Source organism: Eptesicus fuscus, chromosome 20, assembly GCF_027574615.1.
Source record: "Eptesicus fuscus isolate TK198812 chromosome 20, DD_ASM_mEF_20220401, whole genome shotgun sequence".
NCBI classification, from domain to species: domain Eukaryota; kingdom Metazoa; phylum Chordata; class Mammalia; order Chiroptera; family Vespertilionidae; genus Eptesicus; species Eptesicus fuscus.
This window is the reverse complement of record NC_072492.1, coordinates 7,707,943-7,732,416: the sequence shown is the minus strand read 5'-3', so window position 1 is coordinate 7,732,416 and position 24,474 is coordinate 7,707,943. Positions and strand designations below refer to the sequence as shown.

At 45.0% G+C, this 24,474-nt stretch overlaps 1 protein-coding gene across 1 annotated transcript in view; it reads left to right on the top strand.

The window, feature by feature from the left end:
- DNAH9 (dynein axonemal heavy chain 9) overlaps nucleotides 1-24,474 on the top strand; it is a 333,701-nt gene that overhangs the window by 79,263 nt on the left and 229,964 nt on the right. Inside the window, exons 20-26 of the mRNA XM_054709112.1 lie at nucleotides 8,131-9,001; nucleotides 11,717-11,847; nucleotides 12,386-12,512; nucleotides 18,691-18,843; nucleotides 20,227-20,352; nucleotides 22,612-22,851; nucleotides 23,173-23,333. Of these exons, the coding sequence (XP_054565087.1) occupies nucleotides 8,131-9,001; nucleotides 11,717-11,847; nucleotides 12,386-12,512; nucleotides 18,691-18,843; nucleotides 20,227-20,352; nucleotides 22,612-22,851; nucleotides 23,173-23,333 (1,809 nt within the window). The remainder of the gene's footprint in view (nucleotides 1-8,130; nucleotides 9,002-11,716; nucleotides 11,848-12,385; nucleotides 12,513-18,690; nucleotides 18,844-20,226; nucleotides 20,353-22,611; nucleotides 22,852-23,172; nucleotides 23,334-24,474) is intronic.

Below are 24,474 nucleotides of genomic sequence, written 5' to 3'. Positions count from 1 at the left end.
GTGGTGCAGTCCCAGCTTTGTCTGGAAGGTCATCAGAAGGTCATCCAGAAAGACGTCTGGACAGTTGTTCCACTGTTTGGCCGTTCAGTCAATTTGCATATAACACTTTTATTATTATACTAGTAGATAGATACTAGAGGCCCAGCGTGACCTGTGGGGATCCGGCCGAAACCGGCAGTCCAACACCACCTGTTGCTCCTGCCTGCCACTCCCACTCATCCCAGCCCCACTGCACCTGCCGTGGGCTCATGCCCAGTCAGTCCCAATTGGGAAAGGCTCACACCGCCACAGCAGCACTCGCCAGGCATGAGCCCTGCATCAGACGTCCGTCGGTCAGCTGAGTGGCACTTCCACTGTGGGAGCATACTGACCACCAGGGGGCAGCTCCTCCATTGAACATCTGCCCCCTGGTGGTCAGTGCACATCATAGTGACCAGTCAACTAATCGTTCCGTTGTCCGGTCGTCCGGTCACTTAGGTTTTTATATATATAGATTCATTATATTATGCATTCGTTTCTATGGCTTATTGACTACTTGTTACAAGTTTGTAGCCTTAAATGTACTCTTATTGGCATTCCCATCACCTGGTAACCACCATTTCTTAACTACCATTTTATTCTCATACAATACTTGTCTTTCTATGACTTAGCTCAGTACTATGTGCTAAAGGTCCATTGTGTTGTTGCAGATGGGAGGATATCCCTCTTTCTCGTTGCTGAGTATTATTCTATTATGTATATGCTTCACATCTTTTTATCCATGCCTCCATTGATGGGCATTCAGCTGTTCCCTTATCTTGGCTATTGTGATAATGCTGCGATAAACATGGGAGTGATGATATCTCGTTGAAATCCGGTTTTCATTTCCTTTGGTTATATACCCAGAAGTGGAATTGCTGGATTGTATGGTAGATCTATTTTTAATTTTTGAAAGAAACTCTATATCATTTCTCATAGTGGTTGGAACTAAAATTTCTAGGTTTTTACTAAACTGTTAGTATTCTAAGTTCTCACAGACTCCTTTTGGTTTTAAAAAAAGGCTGATAGAATTTAAAATAATTTTGGAAGGCATTTTGGAGGAAGGATTTGAGGTAAAAGATTTACTTTGGGGTGTGCATTCTCTACTTAGTAATGCTCAGTTTGGCAACTTCCAAGCTTGTCCCTCCCAAACTAGAGGCTGAGCCAGAAAGCAGTTCAGTGGGACAGGAAGAAACCCTGGAGCTGAAGTGAGGGGACAGTGCCCACTTCACCAGCAACACAGGACCATCCAGAACCACAGACACAGGACCATAAGAACTTGTGATTAGGGCTGTTTACATAAACAAAACAACTATAAGATGGGCAGTCCACACACACACACACACACACACACACACACACACACACTCACATCGTCCCTTGGTGAAGATGTCCATCTGGGCTCTGTCTTGCCCACTGTCAGCACCTGGGGCTCCAACCAGGAGAACACGCTGATCTGGACAGCCCTGTGTCTGCTGGTTCTGGATGGTCCCGTGTCTGCTGGTTCTGGATGGTCCTGTGTCTGTGGTTCTGGATGGTCATATGTCTGTGGTTCTGGATGGTCCTGTGTCTGTGGTTCTGGATGGTCCTGTGTCTGTGGTTCTGGATGGTCCTGTGTCTGTGGTTCTGGATGGTCCTGTGTCTGTGGTTCTGGATGGTCCTGTGTTGCTGGTGAAGTGGGCACTGTCCCCTCACTTCAGCTCCAGGGTTTCTTCCTGTCCCACTGAACTGCTTTCTGGCTCAGCCTCTAGTTTGGGAGGGACAAGCTTGGAAGTTGCCAAACTGAAAATGCCCTACATAAGGAGGAAAGAACATTTTCATTTTTAAGGGTTACCGTATTTTCCGGCATATAAGACGACTGGGCATATAGAAGATTTTCCTGGGTTAAAAAGTCGTCTTATACGCCGGAAAATATGGTACTTACCCACAGAAATACAATGCTGAGAGACACAGGTTAACATAACAAACCAAACAAAACACCCACAACTTTATTGGAAGGACATTTAGCACAGTGATTATGTACGTGAACTTTGGGTTCAGGCTGCTCAGTTGGACATCTAATCTCACGTCAACAACTTACTGTGTATGTCAGGGAGCTACTCAACATCTCTCTGCTTCTGTTTCCTCATCTGTTAAATGGGGTTAAGGATAACATTCACCTCAGAAGGTTGTTGATGGGATTAAAGGAGTGATCTTTGCTCAGAGCCTGCCACCAGGGTGAGGAGCCATCCTGGTTTTCCTGGGATTCTTCTGGTTTAACCCTGAAAGTCACACATCCAGGGAAGCCCCTCTCTCTCAGGCCAACTGGATCATGGATCATCCAACCTGGCACGCAGTGAGGACCTACCTAGTCCTATTATTTATTCATCAAACATTTATTAAGCAGCTACTACCTCCCCAACATTATACTTTGACTACAGAGAGCAGGATGAGTATGTTAGGAAGCAGGGAAGGACAGGCGTGAAATATACAGCCTGGTCTCCGAAGCAGTGTGTGAGCTGACCATCAGAGTCACCTGGGGGCATTAGAACTCCCAATGTCCAGCCTTCCTACGGACCATCAGTACTTTGTGAAGCCCCCCAAGTGATTCTAATGTGCAGCCAAGTTTGTGACTGCTGCCCTGGGGAAGTATCTGGTTTCTCATTAAGCAGTCGTGCCCAGGCACATGGCCCCAAACGCGTGCGTGTCCTTGAGAGTGATTGCCTTAGGAGCTAGGCCCTTGTTCCCAAGAAGCATCTACTGCTCAAAACATTAGTGGCGCTCCTGCCGGGACTTTTCGGTCAGTCTGAGGCACGTTGTGTTGACTCTCCTTTGGCATACAGTAGAAGCTTTGAAATCCAACACTGATGGTGCAGAGCCAGAGCTGTTGGGGAAACTGGTTACCACGCTGGGTCCTCCTGCTTCATGTTAGCAGCAGTCACACTGACTGCGGCAGCCTTAAAAAGAATGACACTTTTTTTTTTTTTTTTTTTTTGCATCAGCTGACTCTTAAGAAAATCTCAAGAAAGAAATTCTAAAGCTGTTTGGTGAACTATCTTCCCAAACAGACTTCTGAGACTGCTTGAGAGGAAACAGCGCCTCGTTTGCTGGTGTGCTTTTGCATGTCTGTTGGAAATCTGGTGGCCCTCCCTCCTTCGTTGTTACATCAAGTGTGCGTGTCGATCAGCTGGTGTTGTTTCTTCATTTGCTAGCTGCATTGTTTTCTCCTTCTTAGCACTTGTATCTGCTGCCTCTGAGGACTCTTTGCTGGGTTTTCCAAATTCACATCTGGTAATTTGACATGCAGATGCATCTTTGCAAAAGAATCCTTTGAAAAGAACTGCTCACAGCAGTGTGGAAAACCAGACGCGGCCGCAATTCTGATGTATTTCTCTTCTTGTCAAGAAAACTGTCAGGACTAGAGCAGAATTGTAGATTTGTTGCTGAAGGGAATCTTAGTGGGTGTCAGCTCATGTGTTTTTTTTTTTTCTTTTTTAATCCTCACCCGAGGATATTTCCCCATTGATTTTCAGAGAGAGTGGAGGAGAGAGGGAAAGACAGAAACATCAATGTGGAAAAAACACACACATCGATTGGTTGCCTTCTGCACATCCTTGACCAGGGCCCAGGCCAGGGAGGAGCCTGCAACTGAAGTACGTGCCCTTGACTGGAATTGAATCCGGGACTCTTTGGTCCACAGGCTGACGCTCTGTCCACTGAGCCAAACCACCTAGGGCTCAGCTCATGTTTTGTTTGGTTTCTTAGTTTGATGTTTGTAAATGTGTGTGTTTAAAATTTTTAAGTACTGTGTGTGGCAAATGAGTATAATTCTGGCTCCTTCACTTTTAAGTCCTTTACAAATTTCTAAAATGCAGACCCTGGTCCATTCCTCTGTGAATGCAAGTTTCTGCTCCTGAGTCGATTGAGGGTTAAGCTCACAATGATCTTGTCTTTGAGGAGAAAAAGGAAAGTGAGTGTCTCATTAAGCGCTTTCAGTCTGACAGGTGCTGGTGAAGTCAGGTTGCTGGGGTTGAGGTTCTTCATGTCCAAGTCAAGTTTTACTCCTTCCTTTAGTGCTTAACTCTAAGCTGTCTCAGCATATTCTTAGCTGAGCTCTCTCACGTCACAGCAATTGGCTAAATCATCATACTCAGATTCAGGAACTTTCCACAAATTTTAAAATTGGAAACTAACTCTTCCCTTTGAGTGAAAGGAATGCTTCACTCATGCTTCTAGCTGCATTCACTTCTTCAGTCTTCCTGACCTTGAGCAAGGTCTTTCTGATCTTAAGAAATGATGCCATGACATACAATCTTCTTACCCACATCAACACCAAGTTACCCAGGAGTTTCTAAGCCAAAGCATTTGATCCCTATGAGCTCCAGCTCAATGGAGGCCATTTGTGTTTTCCGCTGGCTGGCAACCAGATTCTGTGAACAGTTGGGAGAGCATTCTTGGAGACACTCTCACTGGGTGTTGCTCTGCATGATAACCAGAGAAAGCAAGGCTTTCCAAATAGCCCAGTGCAGCAGACATGAGGAAAGAAGGGCTCTGTCTTGCTTGTACAGTGTCTGTTGTCTCTCGGTTAGCTGGAGAAAAGAGCTATATTAGTCATTAAATCTCCCAGGGACGTATTGAAATCCTAACACCTGTCATTAGTTCAGCTTGATCCTGTTCTTCTAGTTAATCTGACTCATTCACATGATTCAGGCTTCCATAGAGCAGAAGAGGTTCTGGTCTTAACAGTGGAGTTAGGGTTTTAAGAAAATACACATTCCCTGACCTCTGAGACTTACAGCCTCAGGGACAATTTCAAAAATGAGCAATTTGACATGTTCATTGGGTGCCAACTTTAACCCCCACTGAGGAGGCACTTCACACCTCCTATAGGAGGCAGTGCTTGAGCCAATAGGTAAATGAAAATTAGCCGTTTAGAGAAAAGAGGTGGAAGGATGGAGGATATTCTGGACAAAGGCAACAGAATATACAAAGGCACAGAAGAGTGAAGATGCAGGGAATAGCTGGAGAACTGCCTGTGTGTGTGGCTGGAACGCAGGAAGTGGGAGATGAGAATGGAGAGGTCCATGTGCCCAGGTTTGGTCCATGATCAGCCACTTAGGAGTCTAAATACCATGCTCTGATGGCTGTTGAGAACAGATTAGGGTGAAACAGGCCAGGTGCTCTATGGAAGAGTGGGTTAGAGAGAGAATGATGGAGGGAGAATCAGCAGGATTGACTGAGTATGAGAGATAAATAGGGAGGAGAACCTAGTATAATTCTCCACCTTTCATTTTGTACAAGTAAGTGGAAGGTATTGTTTTTCTGCTTACTGAGACTGGGGCCACAGAACGAGAAGAACTGAAAGATACAAATTCAGATCGGATATGTGGAGTTTGACAATACCTCTGGAGTATCAAGCTGAGATGGGTCATCATTTACTGTATATGCAGGTATGGTACTGAGGAGAACATTTAGCAACTGCTAGCTTCCCACTTATTCCACTCCCTCTCTCCCTGTGCTCATGTCTAGGTCAGACCCGAATCAATCACTTTTCTAAGGTCACATGCATAAGCACCATAGTTCCATTTCTCTTAATTATAGTTTTATTCATCCAGACTTTCTAGGCATTTCTCTTTCAGATTAAAATACTTTTGCATTATTATTTTAATTTCAAAGACTTACTACACCCTTTTCCCTCCCATTACTTTCTTGTTCTTATACTGTATTGCTCCCTCAGGGTTTGTAGAACTGCTTCAAGTTTATTAGGCACATTAATCAGGTTTACGAGTATCCTGACAGCTTGCACAAGAGTTTTGAAATGGGAAGAGGGTTACCTGCCCTCATGTCTAGAGGTTCCTTTCACTCCTTAGGCCCAATTGATTTTTATGTGTGCTCATCTACAGGAAATGATTGTCCACAAATTTAAACTGTAAACAAAAATTATGCCACAGGGTTGATGAATTTGTAATAGGTTTGACAAATTATTACCTCTTATGAATATTTAAGGAACCAATATTGATTAAGAATTTCATATGTGCTGAAGAAAGAATGGTTAGAAAGATCATTTATTATCTCCTGCGTATACCCCCAAACACTTGAATCATTCTTATCTTACTAATAAATTATTCCTGAATTATAGTCCATTAATAAATTAAACAAAATGTGGGCTTTTAGAATTTTGTCTGGTAGATTTTGTATTTACACCAAGAGGCTAAGTTTACTTTTTAGGTCTATTCTAGTTAAGATAAAAAGCAGAACATACACTCTCCAACAGTTAGTCTTTGCAAATGAAGAATAAGCAGAAGGGCATTTATGCCTGGGGATCTTTCCTGCTGGACCATGTGCCATGAGGATTTACCTTTCTTTTCTTTTAGGTCTTTTTCTACTGCTCTTATATGGCAGTGAGCTCCTTGCATATATAAACATAGGGCCCCTAAACTTTGGGGACTCCAACCTTGTGTTTAGTTCTGAAACACTTGGGATCCAGAGAATAGTGAAGATGTGCAATGATGTTGAATCTCATTCTTGTAAGATGTAAATCCACAATCTTTTTTGGGCCACAAAGTATTTGAACAAGTGGGAACCAAAGATAGGAAGCATCAAAGTTCCCCTGACACTAAGTTAACGGTATGCATAACTGTTACTGTGTTCCATGATCATTACGCTTAAGTGGTGAGCAGTTCAGGTAAATAGCTTTAATTAGGATTATTTTCCATCTTCTCCAGTCAAATATTTCCAAAGACATCTGGAAGAAGAGGCAGTTCAAGAGAAAGAGTTCATGTGTCATTCTCTTCCTTTTTGCCTCTCCTCTATACCCCACCAACTAACACACCCTATCCTAGTCACTCATTTCCTCTCAACTTCACCTTCATGATGTACCTGAGGATGCCCTGTTCTGCTTGTAGAGGAACATAGTATTCACCCTGAAGTCATGTTACCCCCAATATCTAGCCCTCCAGCCACATAGAACCAAGAAAGCCTGAGGTCAGAAAGGGTTAAAGCAAGGTTCGGGGAGAAAAATGAGAGGCTCCTTGAACACATGGGTTCTGGGCTCTCCTGACCAAGGCAGTGTTATCTGCTCATGTAGGTTCCTTTGCATGGAAAGTTCTATGCTGGGCTAGGTGCTATTCTGGTGCCATACTTGGGGGGTGGGCGGGGCAGCATAAAGTAGGTTAACACTGGTGAGGATCAGCAGCAGTGGATGTGTGCCATAAGCATCGGAGAGAAGAGGATGAGGAAATGTGAACCGAAACTGTAGAGCTAAGCATCTGCTTACAAGAGTCAAGTTCTGAACCAGAGGCTGCCCCTGGATGCAAAGGGAGCAGGCCAGAGAAGGGTGAAGGGGCAGATCAAGGACAGCTCGGCAGAGGGACTTGAGGCACACAGTGACTGTATGGGCCTTGGTTCAAGTGGTTCTCAAACCCGGAGGTGCTGTTGCCTAAAAGTGAGGCAGGTCGTCAGACAATGACAGCAACCTGGCACATTGGAACCACCTGAGGAGTTTGAAAAATACCCTTCCCTGGGTCCTACACCCAAAGATTCGGGTTTAATTGGACTGGGGAGCAGCCTGAGCCTGGAAATCATCTGAAGTTTCCAGGAGATCTACTCTGAAAATCCTACTAGACTGAGAGCCACTGCCCCAGAGGGGGCAACGCCAGGTGGGGTCCGGGCTGGACTTCTGCGTGCCAGCGCTGTCACTGAAGGACTGCCTATGCTTGTAGCTCCCAGAAGGAATCTGGCTTTACGGCACCTACAGTACAAGACAATGCTCTTGTCAAGTGGTGTGGAAGCCAACAGTGGGGAGGCTAACAGGGGCTGGACAAAGGGGTGTTCCCCTCTACCCCTGGATGGGGAAGTCAGTAAAGCAGAGGATGAGAGAAGTATTTTTACCTTCTCCCACGTGAAGAAAAGACCCATGCATGATATTCCTCTTGAATTGCCTTTCCCGCAACTGGTTATGCTTAGCCTAGTCCAACCTACCTGAATGTCTTTTCTTCCCAGGCTTTGGTGGAAGTCACTGCTCTTTGCTAAAATCCGAAGCGTTTAAAGATGTAAGCTGGTGTTAGTTTGGGGATTCTAGGAAATGGGGGCCTGTCTGCCACACTTACAAAGTGAACACATTATGTTTTGTAGGTTTGATAGCACCGACCCTCATCAAAGCCTGGATGCCAGGCACATGGAGCTCCAGCAGATGGAATCCGCCATGGCCTCCATTTCCGATTCTGCCAGCTTGTTTGAAGTCAATGTTCCTGACTACAAGCAGCTGAGGCAGTGCCGGAGGGAGGTCTGCCAGCTGAAGGAGCTCTGGGACACTGTTGGCATGGTGACCTCCAACATCCATGCCTGGGAGGCCACCCCATGGAAGAGTATCAATGTGGAGGCTATGGACTTGGAGTGCAAAAGGTTTGCCAGGTACCTGCGGAACCTCGACAAGGAGGTCAGGACCTGGGATGCATTCACAGGCCTGGAAAGCATGGTGTTGAACACGCTGACCTCCCTGAGGGCAGTGGCTGAGCTGCAGAACCCGGCCATCCGGGAGCGGCACTGGAGGCAGCTGATGCAGGCCACGGGCGTGAGCTTCACCATGGGCGAGGGCACCACCCTGGCACAGCTTCTGCAGCTCCAGTTGCACCGCTTTGAGGACGAGGTCCAGGGCATCGTGGACAGAGCTGTGAAGGAGATGGGTATGGAGAAGACCTTAAAGGAGCTGCAGGCCACGTGGGCCGGCATGGAATTCCAGTATGAGCCCCACCTGCGGACCAGCGTCCCTCTGCTGCGTTCAGATGAGGACCTCATCGAGGTTTTGGAGGATAACCAAGTCCAACTTCAGAACCTGATGATGTCCAAGTACATCGCCTTTTTCCTGGAGGAAGTGTCAGGCTGGCAGAAGAAGCTGTCCACGGCGGACGCTGTCATCTCTACATGGTTTGATGTGCAGCGGACATGGTCCCACCTGGAAAGTATATTCATTGGCTCCGAAGACATCCGGGCTCAGCTGCCCCAGGTACCTGCTCAGGGAATCCTGCTTGTTTCCTTACCTGAGCCAAAGGAAGAGCGCCCTGTCCCTGCATCCCCTAGACCTTCCCTCGTCTGCCACTCACCATGGTTTCACTCAAAGGCATCTCCAACAAACATGACCTGACACGCCGCCAAAAGTCAGGCAAAAAAAAAAAAAAAAAAAAAAAAGGGAGAAGGTGAAACGCACGGTATCAGTTTGTTCATAGACGGGTGGGGAAAGAGAGGAGAACCTGGTTTTTAAAAAGTAAATACAGGAAAGAGGAAAAAATATTAGGGATGAGCTGCTCATGGGTTGCTCCGCAGATCATTACGATGCAGGTCTAGACTAGCAGGGGGCTTGCTTTGCTGGCAAACTCCAGCTCCTTCTCAGCAGTGAGCCATTCTGCAAACCCCTGGTCTGCGCCAGATGCTAAATACCTGTCTTCAGCTAAATAGTGATGAATTTCTCTAAAACATGTGTTCTCATTTCTCCCTTCCCCAAGGGTGATTGCCTCTTGTCCTAATTATTATGCCATTATCTTGCCCCCTCTCAGTGGACTCTAATTCATTTACAACGTTTTTTATTTTTTGTGGCCTTTTTCTCATCTCTTCAGCACAGAAAGTACTTTGCTTAAAAAATCAGTTTGATTCCAAAATGTAGCATGTTGTTCAGGTCTTGCTTGAAAGTTAAAGCACATTTCATTAAAACATTATATTTTTCCAACTCATCCCACAAAAGCATGTGTAATGTAATAATGCAGATTAAAGGTTGTACGTTTGGAATGAGAAGCAACAGAAAAGCAACAATTCTGTTAGAGCCATTGTAATTCAGCCAAACTGAGCAAGCCAGACTTTTTCCTTCCAATACCCATGATTGAGGAGGAGCAGGTCTCATTAGAAGGTAAAGACACAGGTGGAGACTTCTGTAGACTTTATAGGGAGCATTTGAAAACTTGCAATTACACATAATAAAGAATTAGCATCATTAACTTCTCAACACAGATTGGTGTTAAAATATGTAAATATACATTCATTTTCTTTGTATTAGCAATGCAACAACAGAGGCAATTTCAAAACAACAAAATCAGTCATCATCTTACACTCTGACTAGTAACTAATTACATTCAATTATGAATATTTCCCAACTTTTGTTCATGTATGTACATAGTTTTACATAATTGTTCTTGGCATAACTATACTTTTTATCCAGCTCTTTTTATTCAAACATTTATGCTGGATATTTCCAATACGTCTATAACCTTGATACTTTGTCATCTTGAATTGGAGTAAAATATCTCATTGAAGAATCATGATTTACTCAACCCTGCCCTCTTGTTGTTAAACCTTCTTAGGAGAGAGGTGTGGATGCAGAGGTCTGGAGCGGACAGGCCACCAGCGTGGGCTGGAGTCCTCTCACTCCCACTTGCAGGGCCTTGGGCAAGTTCGTTAGCCTCTCTCTTCCCTGGTTTCCTCACATGCAAATCAGGACTAATACTGATACCTACTGCAGGACATTAATTAAAATAGTACACATTATACACACCATTATGATTGTTTGTGTAATAATAATACCACAGCTGTAAGCAGGTGCCAGGTATTGGGATAAAGTGCTTTGCACATCATATATTATTGTCTCAGTCATTTCAGCAACCCTGTGAGGGTGTGGGTGTTTGGGTGAAACAATGGTATCTAATTAACTTTGACGTGACATTTGCCGAGGACAAACTTACCTTGGTTATAGTACAAAACTTCTGCATGGACCCATGAAAAAACCATTGGGTTCACTGTCTACCTGACTTAGGAATTATGTGTTTAATGCCAACAGCTCTCAAAGTGTGGTTTGGTGGCCCCTGAGGGGTTGCTGAGACCTTTTCAGGAGATCCTCAAGGTAAAACCTACCGTAATGAAAAGCTAAAGTGTATTTATGGGCCTTTTTACGCTCATTCCTCCATGAGCGGGCAGGGGAGCTTTCCAGGAGCTGTGTCACGTGTGCTGTCACAACAGACCGAATGCAGAAGCAGAGGGGAGAGTCTGGCCGTCTTCTGAGTTAGACCTGACGCAAACGAGATTTGAAGAAGTAAAACAATGCTACTTCTTTCTAGGAGTTATTTTGTTTAGGAAATAATATTTTATTTTTGTAATATGTTTTTATTGATTTCAGAGAGGAAGGGAGAGAGAGATGGAAACATCAATGAGAGAGAGACACTGATTGGCTGCCTTCTGCATGCCCCACCCCTGGGGATCGAGCCCACAACCTGGGCATGTGCCCTGACTGGGAACCGAACTGGGGACCTCTTGGTTCATGCATTGATGCTCAACCACTGAGCCACACCGGCTAGGCTGGAAAATATTATTTTAGACAAATACATGTTATTATGCTAACTAACAAGATTAATGTTGTTACTTTTTAAATGAATTAACACATATTTTAAAAATTTTTCAACTTCGAAATTTTTATAACTTCTAATGTAGAGGATATATTGATAGATATAATTATCTACTTACAAAGAGGTTCAACTCTTTGTACTCCAACAATTGTTTTACAGTGTAAGGGAATATTAAGACCAAAATGTTTGTGAGCTCCAGTCTTAAGCTAAAGGTATTTCCTTCTTTCAGTCTTAGTTCAGCCTAGAAACAGGTTTTCATTCTGACTTGCTATGTAAGGGGGCTTCTTAGCATGGAGGGGAGTGGGAGTTAATTGTCTCCATGTTTTTATTTGCAGGATTCTGAAAGATTTGAGGGCATTGACATTGACTTTAAAGAGCTGGCTTATGATGCTCAGAAAACTCCAAATGTAGTGGAAGCCACCAACAAGCCAGGTCTTTATGAAAGGCTGGAGGACATTCAGAGCAGGTGAGAGCTGCTTGCTGCCCCTTTGTGAGGACGGAGGAGGCCTGTCCTCCCCTCTGTCCCTGAGGTCGTCACTTAATTTAACCGCCCAAGGGAGCGAGCATGCGCCTGTGTGTGTGCCTTGGTTTGCTTGCACTTTGGGTAATAGGAGTGTAATGAGAGGCGTTTATCCTGATGGAAATGTATCAGTGTGGCGTTGGCAAATGCCCCTGCTGATCTCCGCATGTGTTCTACGTGTTGCATGTTTCTGCGTGGAGGCAATGCCTATGACCTATGGGTCTAGGCCAGTGGTCGGCAAACCGCAGCTCGCGAGCCACATGCGGCTCTTTGGCCCCTTGAGCGTGGCTCTTCCACAAAATACCACGTATCCTAATTAAGTTAATAACAATGTACCTACCTATATAGTTTAAGTTGAAAAAATTTGGCTTTCAAAAGAAATTTCAATTGTTGTACTGTTGATATTTGGCTCTGTTGACGAATGAGTTTGCCGACCACGGGTCTAGGCAAACTGAGTTAGGAAGTTCTGTGTTTGTGCTCGTAGATTGCACCTGTGTGAGAAGGCCCTGGCGGAGTACCTGGACACCAAAAGGCTGGCCTTCCCCAGGTTTTACTTTATCTCCTCTTCTGATCTGCTAGATATCCTTTCCAACGGCACAGCCCCGCAGCAGGTAAGACAAGGGAATGCTTGTAGAACCCCCAAAAGGACTGAGGAGCCCCAGCAGGGGCGTTTCAGGTTCCCCATATGCCTCCTCCCTTCCTAACTTCAGAGCTTCTTCATTCCCAACCATCACTGCTTCTCAGGACGCCCTCCGACTCACCAATGGCTCTTTCTCCCTACGGTAGAGTTGGAAAAGCTTTGAAGATGGCAAAATGATGCCTCTGGAGAGAGATCCAATACATGGAAGTCAAAAGTCATAGCTAAGCCCGGCAGGTGTGGCTCAGTAGTTGAGTGTAGACCCATGAACCAGGAGGTCATGGTTCAATTCCTGGTCAGGGCACATGCCTGGGTTGTGGGCTTGATCCCCAGTAGGAGGCATGCTGGAGGCAGCCAGTTGATGATTCTCTCTCATCATTGATGTTTCTCTCTCCCTCTCTCCCTCCCTCTCCCTTCCTCTCTTTGAAATCAATAAAAACATTTTAAAAAGCCGCAGCTGATAATCTTCATGGGGAGATGAGATGGAAACTGTGTTAACATTGGGTGGTTTAATGGAAAGAGTGCATATGAGAAACCCAAATTTGGGTCCCACCACCTGTTCTGGCCCCTTATTAGCCATATAGTTTCTGCATATTGCTTCTTTGAAACAAACTTTTCTCATCTGTAAAATAGAAGAAGCCTACTGTGTTACAAGATTTTTAAATATTAAAGTATCTAATTGAAGTATTGTTGATATTCGGAGCGATAATCAGTGTTTTTCAAACTTGAGCGGGTTCAGAGTCACCTGGAAGGCTTGTTAATGTACAGACTCCTAGGCCTGTCCTGGAGGGTCTGATTCAATAGGTATGAATTTGCAATTCTAAGGATTTCCCAAATGATGCTGCTGGTCTGGGGACCACATGCTGAGGGCCACTGCTATCTGTGACAGAGTCTGAGTCTCACCGTGAAGGATGGGAGGGAGGGATACTGTCTCTACTGCATGCTCCGTGCGCTTTCCTCCCTCCTCCCCAAAGAGCTGTTTTTAGTTCTCTTATTTTTCTTTAGACTGAGGAGACACAGTCAAATACTTTATTCAGAAGTCACTTGGATGAGTTCTCTTTCTCCTACAGTGTGATTTTGTTACTCATTCGAAGTATAGCTGGGCTCTCTTTACTTTCAGTTTCAAGGTTTTCCATCCTCGTTTATTTGATTGTTTGAATGTGTAGAATTCTAAAAGTCAAACTATGCAAAACGATGTGCGGTGTCACTCATTCCCCTGTTTCCTCCATGCATCACCACCTCCTTCCCTCTGTGGGCAGCCAATTCCATTAGTGTTGGTTTGCCTTTCCCATGTCTATATTTGCAAAGATAAGCAGGTGGGCATTTACATTTGTACGTGTACATTTTCTTCTTCCCATTTCTTTCCTACACAAAAGATAACAAGCTTTTTTCTTTTTCTTTTTTTTTTTTTTACATCTGCATCATACTCCATGGACTAATACAATGTAGTCTGGCCCTAAGTTATTTATAGTATTTTGCAATGACAAATAATGCAGCATTAAATAACTTTGGGCCTTGTATTTTGGAGGTTTACCTTCCAGGTAAATTCCTAGAAATAAGGCTGAGGGGTCAAAGGGTAAATGGTGTGTAGTCTTGGTAGATTTGCCACATGTTCCCTCATAGCAGCTGGATCTTTTCGCATCACCACCGGCTTCTCCAACAGCAAAAAGATGGCACCCATGCCTAAGCTTTCCCTGCTTGTCACCAACTTCCTAACTTAGTGAAATTATGTTTTTGTTAAGGAGAAAGTGCTAAAGAGAGATTAATCCCTATAGATTAAGATATTTCCAAAGCAGCTCAGGCACGGTGGAGCTGAAATATTTATCAAGTTAACATTCTGTTTTGTAACTATATGTTCATTAATTCTATGTATAGGAGGAGGTCAGAGATCGTTGCCAGACCTTTTACACCTCTGCACATGAACTACTCATTGTTAATTCTTTATTTTTATTTATTTCTCTCATGGTTTGAGTAAATCTCTAAGTGGTGCCCCACACCTCCCACCCCGAGAGATAAAGCATGATAGAGTACTTCCCAATTCCTTCTACGTCTGTGACTCTCTTCAGTTTTCACATGTGAGTGATTCAGTGATTGGGTTTGGAATTCATGAGCCACAGCAAATTTCCCTCACATTCCTGCAGGCTTAGCTCTGCTGTTTCTGCTTAGGGACGTCAGCTGAGCCTGCCTGCCTGCTGTTTTCTTAACCTTTCTAGGTAGCCTGATTTCTTTCTATCTGGATCTCTGAGATAAAAATTTAAATTACATTTTAATTTTAGAAAATTTGTGTCTGTTTAATTACTTGCTTTATTTTATTAATTTTTTCAACACATAATGAGGGTGTGTTTTTTTTTCCTACCTAAAAACCAAGGCTTTCATTCTCTTAAAAAAAATTTCCTTTCAGTAAGTTGAGATTCTGTTTTCTCTGTGCTGTATGCATTACCTTCATATATTCATATTTTTTCATAGATTCTTTTATTTTTAATAAATCTTTATTGTTCAGATTATTACAATTGTTTCTCCTTTTTTCCCCCCATATCTCCCCATTACCCGGTTCCCTCCCCCCCGTTGTCCTTATCCATAGGTGTATGATTTTTGTCCAGTCTCTTCCCATACCCCCCACACAGACACCCCTTTCCCCCTGAGAATTATCAATCCACTCCCATTCTATGCCTCTGATTCTATTATGTTCACCAGTTTATTCTGTTCCTCAGATTTTTAATTCACTTGATTTTTAGAATCACTTGTTGATAGATATTTGTTGTTCATAATTTTTATCTTTACTTTTTTCTTCTTTTTCCTCTTTTTAAAGAATACCTTTCAGCATTTCATATAATACTGGTTTGGTGGTGATGAACTCCTTTAGCTTTTTCTTATCTGTGAAGCTCTTTATCTGCCCTTCAATTCTGAATGATAACTTTGCTGGGTAGAGTAGTCTTGGTTGTAGGTTCTTGCTATTCATCACTTTGAATATTTCTTGCCATTCCCATCTGGCCTGCATAGTTTCTGTTGAGAAATCAGCTGACAGTCGTATGGGTGCTCCCTTGTAGGTAACTAACTGTTTTTCTCTTGCTGCTTGTAAGATTCTCTCTTTGTCTTTTGCCCTTGGCATTTTAATTATGATGTGTCTTGATGTGGTCCTCTTTGGATTCCTCTTGTTTGGAGTTCTGTGCGCTTCCTGAACTTGTAAGTCCATTTCTTTTACCAGGTGGGGGAAGTTTTCAGTCATTATTTCTTCAAATAGGTTTTCAGTATCTTGCTCTCTCTCTTCTGGCACCCCAAAAATTCGGATATTGGTACACTTAAAGCCATCCTGGAGGCTCCTTATGCTATCCTCACACTTTTGGATTCTTCTTTCTTTCTGCCTCTCTTGTTGGGTGTTTTTTTCTTCCTCGTATTCCAGCTCTTTGGTTTGACTCTTCGGGTGTGGTGGTCTACTCTGTATATTCTTTATTTCAGACAGTGTATGCATAATTTCTGACTGGTCCTTTTCCATTTGTTTGGTATTCTCATTAAGGTCCTTGAAGGTCTCTTCAAGTTTCTCAGCGGTTTTTAGAAGATTCTTGAGTAACCTTATAAATATGGTTCTGAACACTGTGTCGTCCATTAGTTGGCTTTCATCTATTTCTCCTACTTGTGACATACTTCGATGTCTCCACATTTTGGCTGCCTCCCTGTGTTGATGGAGTGGCTTTGTGTGGTCGGTGACCTATAGGGGCCGGTAGCTCAGCTTCCCCAATCACCCTAGGTGGTCGCTCTTGGTACTCCCCTTTGTGGGCTGAGTGGAAAGTCTTGGTGTAGTTAAAAGCCCTGATTGCTGTTGGTACACTGGGAGGAATTGACCTCCGGACCAATTGGCTGTGAGGGCCTGCTGTGTCTATAACGGAAGAATTGCTGTGCTGGAGACACAGTAGGGCTTTGGTGCTCTACTAAGTCTGCCTCCTGAATGTGTCCCTTATGAGGTTGAAATCTGGTGTCGTCCACACCGACAGAAAAGTCACTCTCACTCTCCGACCGGCCGATAGTCCCTCCTGTAGGCGTCTGGGTCCCCCGCGTGTCCCCAGAAACTAGTTCAGAATGGTTGGGATTGTTGGTATCGCTGGCGGGAATTGATCTCCAAGCCAGTTGGCTGTGAGGATCAGCAGTGTCTCGGCTGGGAGAGCTTCTGTGCTCAGCTTGGATGGGGCGGAGTCTCAGGGTGGCGCAGACAAGCTTTGGTTTCCCGTCTGCTCCGCCCTAAGAGGGGCGGTTTCTCCGTGCCCGAATTAATGGCTGTGCACCTCTGAGAGAAGGCAGCTTTCAAGCCTCTCCCGCTGCCTAACAGACCAGTTTCTCCCCAGCTGGGGCTTTGTTTTTCTCCCGAACGAGAAATCCAGTCACTGGGAGGGCTGTGCTCAGCTTGGATGGGGCGGAGTCTCAGGTGGCGCAGACAAACTTGGTTCCCGTCCACACTGCCCTAAGAGGGCTGGTTCCTCCGTGCCTGAATTAATGGCTGCGCGCCTCTGAGATAAGGCTGCTCTCAAGCCTCGTCCGCTGCCAAACAGCCCAGTTTCTCCCCGACCGCAGCTGGACCTCAGTGCAGTCGGGCGGCCCTGCTTTTCTCCCAAACGAGAAAGCTCGCCACGCAGCGTCAGCTGCCCTCCCTCTCCGCGCGCTCCGAGCAAGCCTGCCGCGTATTCAGCCGCCCGCCCTTTCCGCGCTCACGGATCTCCGCACCTCCACAGCTCCTGAGGCTCAGCGTCCCCCTCTGTTTTTCTCTAGTTGTAGGTTTTCCACTCTGCCAGCTTTCTGGTAGTTTTGGACGGTGTGCGCTCTGTTTTCCAGTTGTAGTTTCAAAATTGTTGTGGTAGGCAACAGTTAGGTGTTTACCTTATGCCGCCATCTTGGTTTCTCTAGATTCTTATATTTTCATACATATTTTTTATCTCTCTTCCTTGGTATTCTGCAGTAATTTTTCAAGTTTACCCACCATGTTTAATTTGCTTGTCTCAGTCAGTCCTTTATTATTGCTAACATTGTTACAAACTGTGCTGTGTCATTTGTTGGTTTCCTTACTTTATTTTTCTACCTCTAGCGTCTCATCTGACCTTTCACCTCATTTTATAGAGCTCATGCTTCTTTCATTTAATTGAAAAAAATGCAAGGTGACCTTTTTCATAATGACTTACGTTTCCTTCATTAAAGCTACACACACACACACACACACACACACACACACACACCCTTACTCTATATTTTGAGTCCTATTTTCTCCTTCTTTTAAGTTGCAGGACACTTCTATGGGTCCTATGTTGTTTGTTTAATGTCATTTATTCTTGAATTTAAGCAAAGGTTCATCCCATGAAGATCTTTGTCCCAAGTCACCATGATCTTGAACACCTTCACAACCTACAAATATACAAACGTTTCATCTCATCTCATAAGCTAGAGAGCTGGTTACTGTAAATGTAAAACTACACTCAGGGTCCCTGCAGCCTGCAGGACCTTATCCTTCATAAACCTCTATCAGAGAACAGTTTTCTGTTTGTTGTTTCTCCTGTAGCCTGCTGTTTGCCTCACCCCTGGACCACAGTGTGGCTCTGTCTAGCTTTCCTTCTAGAGAGCCTGCCTGGGGCACCCTAGTGAAGGACCTCTGTATCATGAGACACCATGCTAAGGAGACGCCCGGCACAGCCAGGCTCTCTGCTGGGGTGAGCATGCCTGCCCTTGCTTTGGACCCTCCAGATGTTTGTCTGCTTCACCAAAGCACTTCCAACAACTGGGTGATTTCTTCCACAGACTCCAGATTCAGGGGTGTAAGCATTCTTCTGCAGGCTACACTGGGGTGATCTCCTGCCCCACAGTAGTATTTTCTTAGGAAGAGGTTTTATGAAGTAACCATTTTTTTCTCCAATCAATTCCCATCCATAGTAGATCATGTAGAAATGAATCAAACTTTGGTGGCTTCATTGGTTTGTAGCTAACACATAATTCCTACTAGTATTATATAATTTTGGCTGCTTCTATGCATTTAGTTGGTTCCCATTGTCACATCGCCATCATTCCCACAAGCTTCCTTCTAAGTATTTGGTACCCAGTCCTCTAATAGTTGTCACACGCTTAGGGACCTCTAACCAACACCTTCTCCAATCCGTTGCCATGGTTTCCCCTCATAGGTTCAACGCCACCTTTCCAAACTCTTTGACAATATGGCCAGGATGCAGTTCCAGCTGGACGCCAGTGAGAAGCCAACCAAGATAAGTCTCGGCATGTACAGCAAGGAGGAGGAGTACGTGGCCTTCAGTGAGCCCTGCAGCTGCAGTGGGCAGGTACTGTGAAAGTCCTTTCTCTCAAGTGTCTGCCTTCAGATACAGTCAGCACTAACCTTCGGCATAGCCTTTGACCTTGAGCCAGAGCTGCTTCCTGTGCCCGTCGGTCCTGCAGCCTCCATTGACTTGATCCAACACTGGAGCAGCCCCTCGTGCCTGCTTTCCTCTCTCTGGGAAGGATGTGTGTCAGTGTTCAAGTATCTGCCTTAACCAAAGACCTGTGCAGAGAGGAAGGAAATGCACATAAACAGCTCCTGAGTCAACAAGAAAAGGTTTACAGTGATTAGCAGTACCAGAGACTTTGACATGACATCCCCTGGAGCACCCCACAGGGAACCAGGAACACGGACACCTGCCCCCAGAGAAAGCACCCCTTAAAATCAACCATTTTCCTGAGATGTCACTTCTCTGTTCAAATGCACCCCAGAGTCATTCCCTCCTTGCAGAACCAAGAGCTCTGCCTCCAGATCTCTGTTTATAATTCAAGAAACATAGCCCAGCCAGTGTGGCTCAGTGGATTGAGCTTCATTCCATGCACCAAGAGGTCACCACTTCGATTCCTGGTCAGAGCATATGCCAGGGTTGCAGGCTTGATCCCTAGTAGGGGTGTGCAGGAGGCAGTTGACTGATGTTTCTCTCTCATAGATGTTTCTATCTCTCCCTCCCTCCCTCTTCTGTTCTCTAAAAAAATCAATAACATTTTTTTTAAAAAAAAAAAAAAAAGAAAGAAACACAGAGCACGGGACAGTTCTCTCCTTCAACTTCCTTCCCATCCCTCATAATTACCACTAAGATAGAAGCCCTTCTTCATTCATTACCCTGAATGACCCAAGTAGCAGTAACAGCTGGAGAAAATACCTTTTGTAGAGTTCCACCTTCATCCACAGGTATCTTGGAAAGCAATTCCAGCACTGAAAATAATCAGATATTCTGCTTTATGAGAGGAACCCTAGGGTTTGGTTCAGAATGTGCTCTTGTTGTAGACTGAGAAAGCATTTAGTTGGAAAATATAATCCCGGTTCACATCTCCATATTCATGGACAAAGTCATGAGAATCCACTGACTGACTGACACCTACTGCAACCCAGATTAGGATTTCCTTTATGAACCCTGGATGGCAGTCCGCCCCCCAACCAATCCCCTTAGCCTGCTACTCTGTCCTGTGTGTCCAATGGGAACTCCCCCCGCAGTCAGTTGAGCCTGGTGCTCACCTATAACCTGGGTGATACAAATGCTCCGTTCCCTGTGCCTGTGGCAGCCGTGGGGGTGGTCCTCAGGCCTTGGCTGCACTGTCTTCACTCCCTCGGGCTAAGAGAAAGGACACGTGTATTACTGATCATATCTTCTCAGAAACCAGGGGCTAAGCCAGAGGTCTCCTTTCAGGTGGAAACATGGTTGAACCACGTGCTTGCTCACATGAAGGCCACCGTGAGGCATGAGATGACTGACGGTGTGACTGCCTATGAGGAAAAGCCCAGGGAGCAGTGGCTCTTTGACTATCCAGCTCAGGTACATCCTAACCAGACCTTCGTGGGCCCCGGCTCCACTGGGTTCTCTTTCCTGGGACCTTGGTCACCCTTCAGGGGCGACCAGACATCAGACTCACTATTGGCTTCACAGTCAGGAGAAGCTGGTCCGTGAGGCAGCAGCAAGAGGGAGTAAGGGAATTGTCAGCTGTGACCTAATTCAACCAAAACCTGGGAAAGGAGGGGTTGTTGTTTGACCCTCACTGGCTGCAGTAGGGAGAAAATGTAAACAGGTCAACTGGTTGACCCAGACCGCTTTGTGCCAAGCTTGCTGCTGAGTCTGAGAGGCACCAGAAGGGACCAGGACCCTAAACCTGCCCCGCTGGAGTTCAGAGACTGCGTTTCTTACAGATTGGCCTGGAGTGGTGACCCAAGGGGTTCAGGGACTCGGGGGCATAGGGCTAGGCAGTGGGGCCTAGGGACCACCTCCCCGAGAATATGCTGTTCAAGCCGAGGTTTGAAATAGGAGTTTATGAGGTAATGATGGAGGGGAAGAGCGCCAAGCATTAGGGAAAGCCTGTGTAAGGTCTCAGTAGCAAGGGGAGCATCGTGTGTCTAAGGAATTTGGAGGAACTGGGTGTGGTTGAAGCAAGAGTAAGCAGTGGAGGGAACAAAAGGCAGCAGAATAATTCTGGAGAGGAAACGAAGCTAGTTCTTATAGACCAGGTTAGGGAGTCTGACTTGATGCTAAGTCATGTCTGAATCCTTTAGTGGGTTGGTTCTCAGGAGGGTAATAGAGAGCAGGGAAAACTAATGAGAATTTTTTAATGACTCTGGCTGCAGTATACCCCTCCTCCTTTCCCCTGTTGGTAGCATAATACTAGTGTTGGTATATTTGGGATTGTAAGTATTTGCTGGTAATTGCAGTCATAGGAGTAGGTAAGGTTGCTCTTGGAAGATATGTAGACTGAAATGAAAGTATAGAACAAACCCATGAGCATCACGCAGAGGCGGGGTAGGCAGGGAGGAGCCAGTAAAGCAGAATGAGAAATGGTACCCTTTTAGGTAGAAGAAAAACCAGGGAATAGTAATCATGGAAACCAAAAAAGAAACTTGATAGCAGGCCAGAGGTCAATTATGTCATGCATTCCTAAGAGACCAAGCAAAATAAAGAGACTGAGGAATATCCATGAACTTGGGGAGGCCATTTCAGTGGAATGCAGTGGGCTGAGAAGTGAGAAAAGGGTGGGGAAATGTTGGCAGCAACTGTGACAGTGACAAGAGAGGAGACATAGGTCTGGTGCTGCATGAGGAAAGAGGTATTTTTAACAGTACAGTTGCTGCATCACATTCAAACCATCCCAACAAGATGCCAATGCAGGAGGAATGTCTGTAACAAGACCCAGTGTCTAAATCCAAAGGCAAAGCAGATAAACTAGGGAGTGGTACCTTTACTGCAGCAGCATTCTCCGTTTCACAAAGTGGGTGACTCCCATCAGGATTCTTTGTTTTCCTGAATCAGAATTTTGAGGCAGGGGAGCTTGCTGCCTGCTGCAATTGTAACATATCTTCCAACCACATCACCCAAAGCAAATGATCCTACAGGTGATCAGTGTATCTAACTTCTCCACCATGAAGAATCAAAATCATGTGTTTTTTCATATCAAGTTTCCCAATAAACATAAGAAATGTTCATTTGAATTACTTTTCCCATTTATTTATTTTGAATTCCTGAAAAATGCAAATTATATTATCATGTTGAATTTTGGTATAATTCACCTTGACCTTCAAGAGTAGGCTTTCAACACTATTATCTTTAAGAAATAAAAAAGGTAGTGAAAGTATTATATACAAGCAAAATACACCACAGGTGATCAGCAATGGCTTACTAAACTGAAATACAGTATGGTTCAGTTAGAGACCCCAATGACAGCCAAGACTGAGTGTGTTTGAGATTTCAATCAACATATTGTTATCCAAGCACAGGATGGATGCTGCAAAACTGAATGATCAGTGTACCGTTTTCTGAAAGCCACTGACAATGACTAGAGTAAGTCTTTGGTTGTTCTCAAGCAAATGGTATACTTTTTAAGATCAGAAAGTACTTGCCCCACTGTGTTGTAATCACTTCACATCACCAAGGATTCACAGGCATGGCTCACTTAATCCATGCTGGTGGAGAGGGCGGGAAGGGGCTATGCCACTCCCACAATCACATTCTGAGTCCTGGTGGTGTGATGAGTGGACTGGTTTTGGAGACAGTCCTGGTAATGGCTTTACTGAGTGACTCTTGTTGCCACAGGTAGCCCTGACCTGCACCCAGATCTGGTGGACCACAGAGGTGGGCATGGCATTTGCCAGGCTGGAGGAAGGCTATGAGAGTTCCATGAAAGACTATTACAAGAAGCAAGTGGCCCAGCTCAAAGCCCTCATCACCATGCTGATTGGCCCGCTCTCCAAGGGGGACCGGCAGAAGGTCATGACCATATGCACCATCGATGTGCATGCCCGGGACGTGGTGGCCAAGATGATTGCTCAGAAGGTGAGTACCAAACACGCAGGAGACCCCCTCTCTGTGGGCATACGAATATTGGAGTCAGGAAGAGGTTCACATACAGACAAAACATGGGGGCCATAGAGCTGGGAACAGATCAGGGTGTCTGCTCCGGCCTTTCAAAACCCCCATAGAAACAATGTAATCAGAGCAGCTCATGCCTTCTGGGCTGTGGCGGGCACAGTGTGCTGTGCTCTTAACTAGAAGACAACATCCAAGTCATCCAGAACCTGTGTGTCCTGTGGCTAAGGGCCACCTGCTCTCTGCTGAGCACTGTTTCACCCAGCTGCTCTGCCACTCTGTCTTTAGGTGGACAGTGCCCAGGCCTTTCTCTGGCTGTCCCAGCTGCGGCATCGTTGGGATGACGAGGCCAAACACTGCTTTGCCAACATCTGTGATGCCCAGTTTCTATATTCCTATGAGTACCTGGGAAATACACCTCGCCTTGTGATCACACCTTTGACAGACAGGTGAGTGCTTGGCATCAGTCACTGACAGAAATCTGCTGTCCGGCTCAGGCATCCAATGGTCATCCAGCATCAAGGCTGCTGTCACTCAGGTTCACAGAGTTGTAGGGGGAGGGGCTTGATTAACACAACTGATATAGAGTAAAACCAAACGAACAAACCACAGAGCAAACCAATGAGCCATGACTTTTTGAGGAATTACTGGGTAGTCATATACGTCTGCATTCTAACACCAGCTCTAACCCATGCCAGCTGTTTGACCATGAAAAACTTGATCTCATTTTTGGTTTCCTCATCTGTGAAATGGAGGTAGTAACTCACACCTCACGGGTTTTGTAAGGATAAAAGACAGCAATGCTTATAAGAAGCTTAGTGTGTATAAATGCTCAGTAAATGATCCCTATGACTATTTTCTTATGGATCAATCCGCACATTTACTCAGCACCTCTCACTCTGGGAATACAAAGATGTAAGCAAGGTAGTTCCTACTGTTAGGAGCTTATGGTGTTTTTAGGGAACCATATTCTCTGTCATTTACATTAATTCATTTATGAATTCATGCCAGACATTGCGCTAGTCACTGGGAATGACTAAAACATTTCTTGCCCTTAAACTCCAATTCTAGTGAGGGAAATAAGACATATGTAGATAATAATTTAAATAGCACAAGGGGGAAATGTGTAAGGCCATAGTACAAAGGAGGGCTCAAAGTCATATGCTACAAATTTCCAAGCAAGGGACTTAGCAGTGTAAGCCCTCCTAGCACAGACTGGGGTCCCACCCACTGTGGGAAGAGGAGGACTGGTAACACTTCAGGGAAGAGATCTTATCTGATCTGTCCCGGACCTGAAGGATGTGTAGGATTCCAATAGGGTTTCAGTAGGTTGTAGAATGGCTGTTAGGGTATCATAAAATTGTACAGAAATCTGTGCTTGTGTCATTTTTTTTCTAATGAGAGAATCTATAGTATTCAATAATGGTTCAAGTGGTCTGGGATCCCCAAAAGAACTACCAATAAGAATTCTAGAAAATGAAATTCTGTGGGCAGTAATGGAAATGGGGAAACTCCAGACATGCTCCTGGAAGAGGAAGTAAATTCTTGATTTTTGGAGAGGAAGCTGTTTAGAAGGCTGGGAAAATGGGT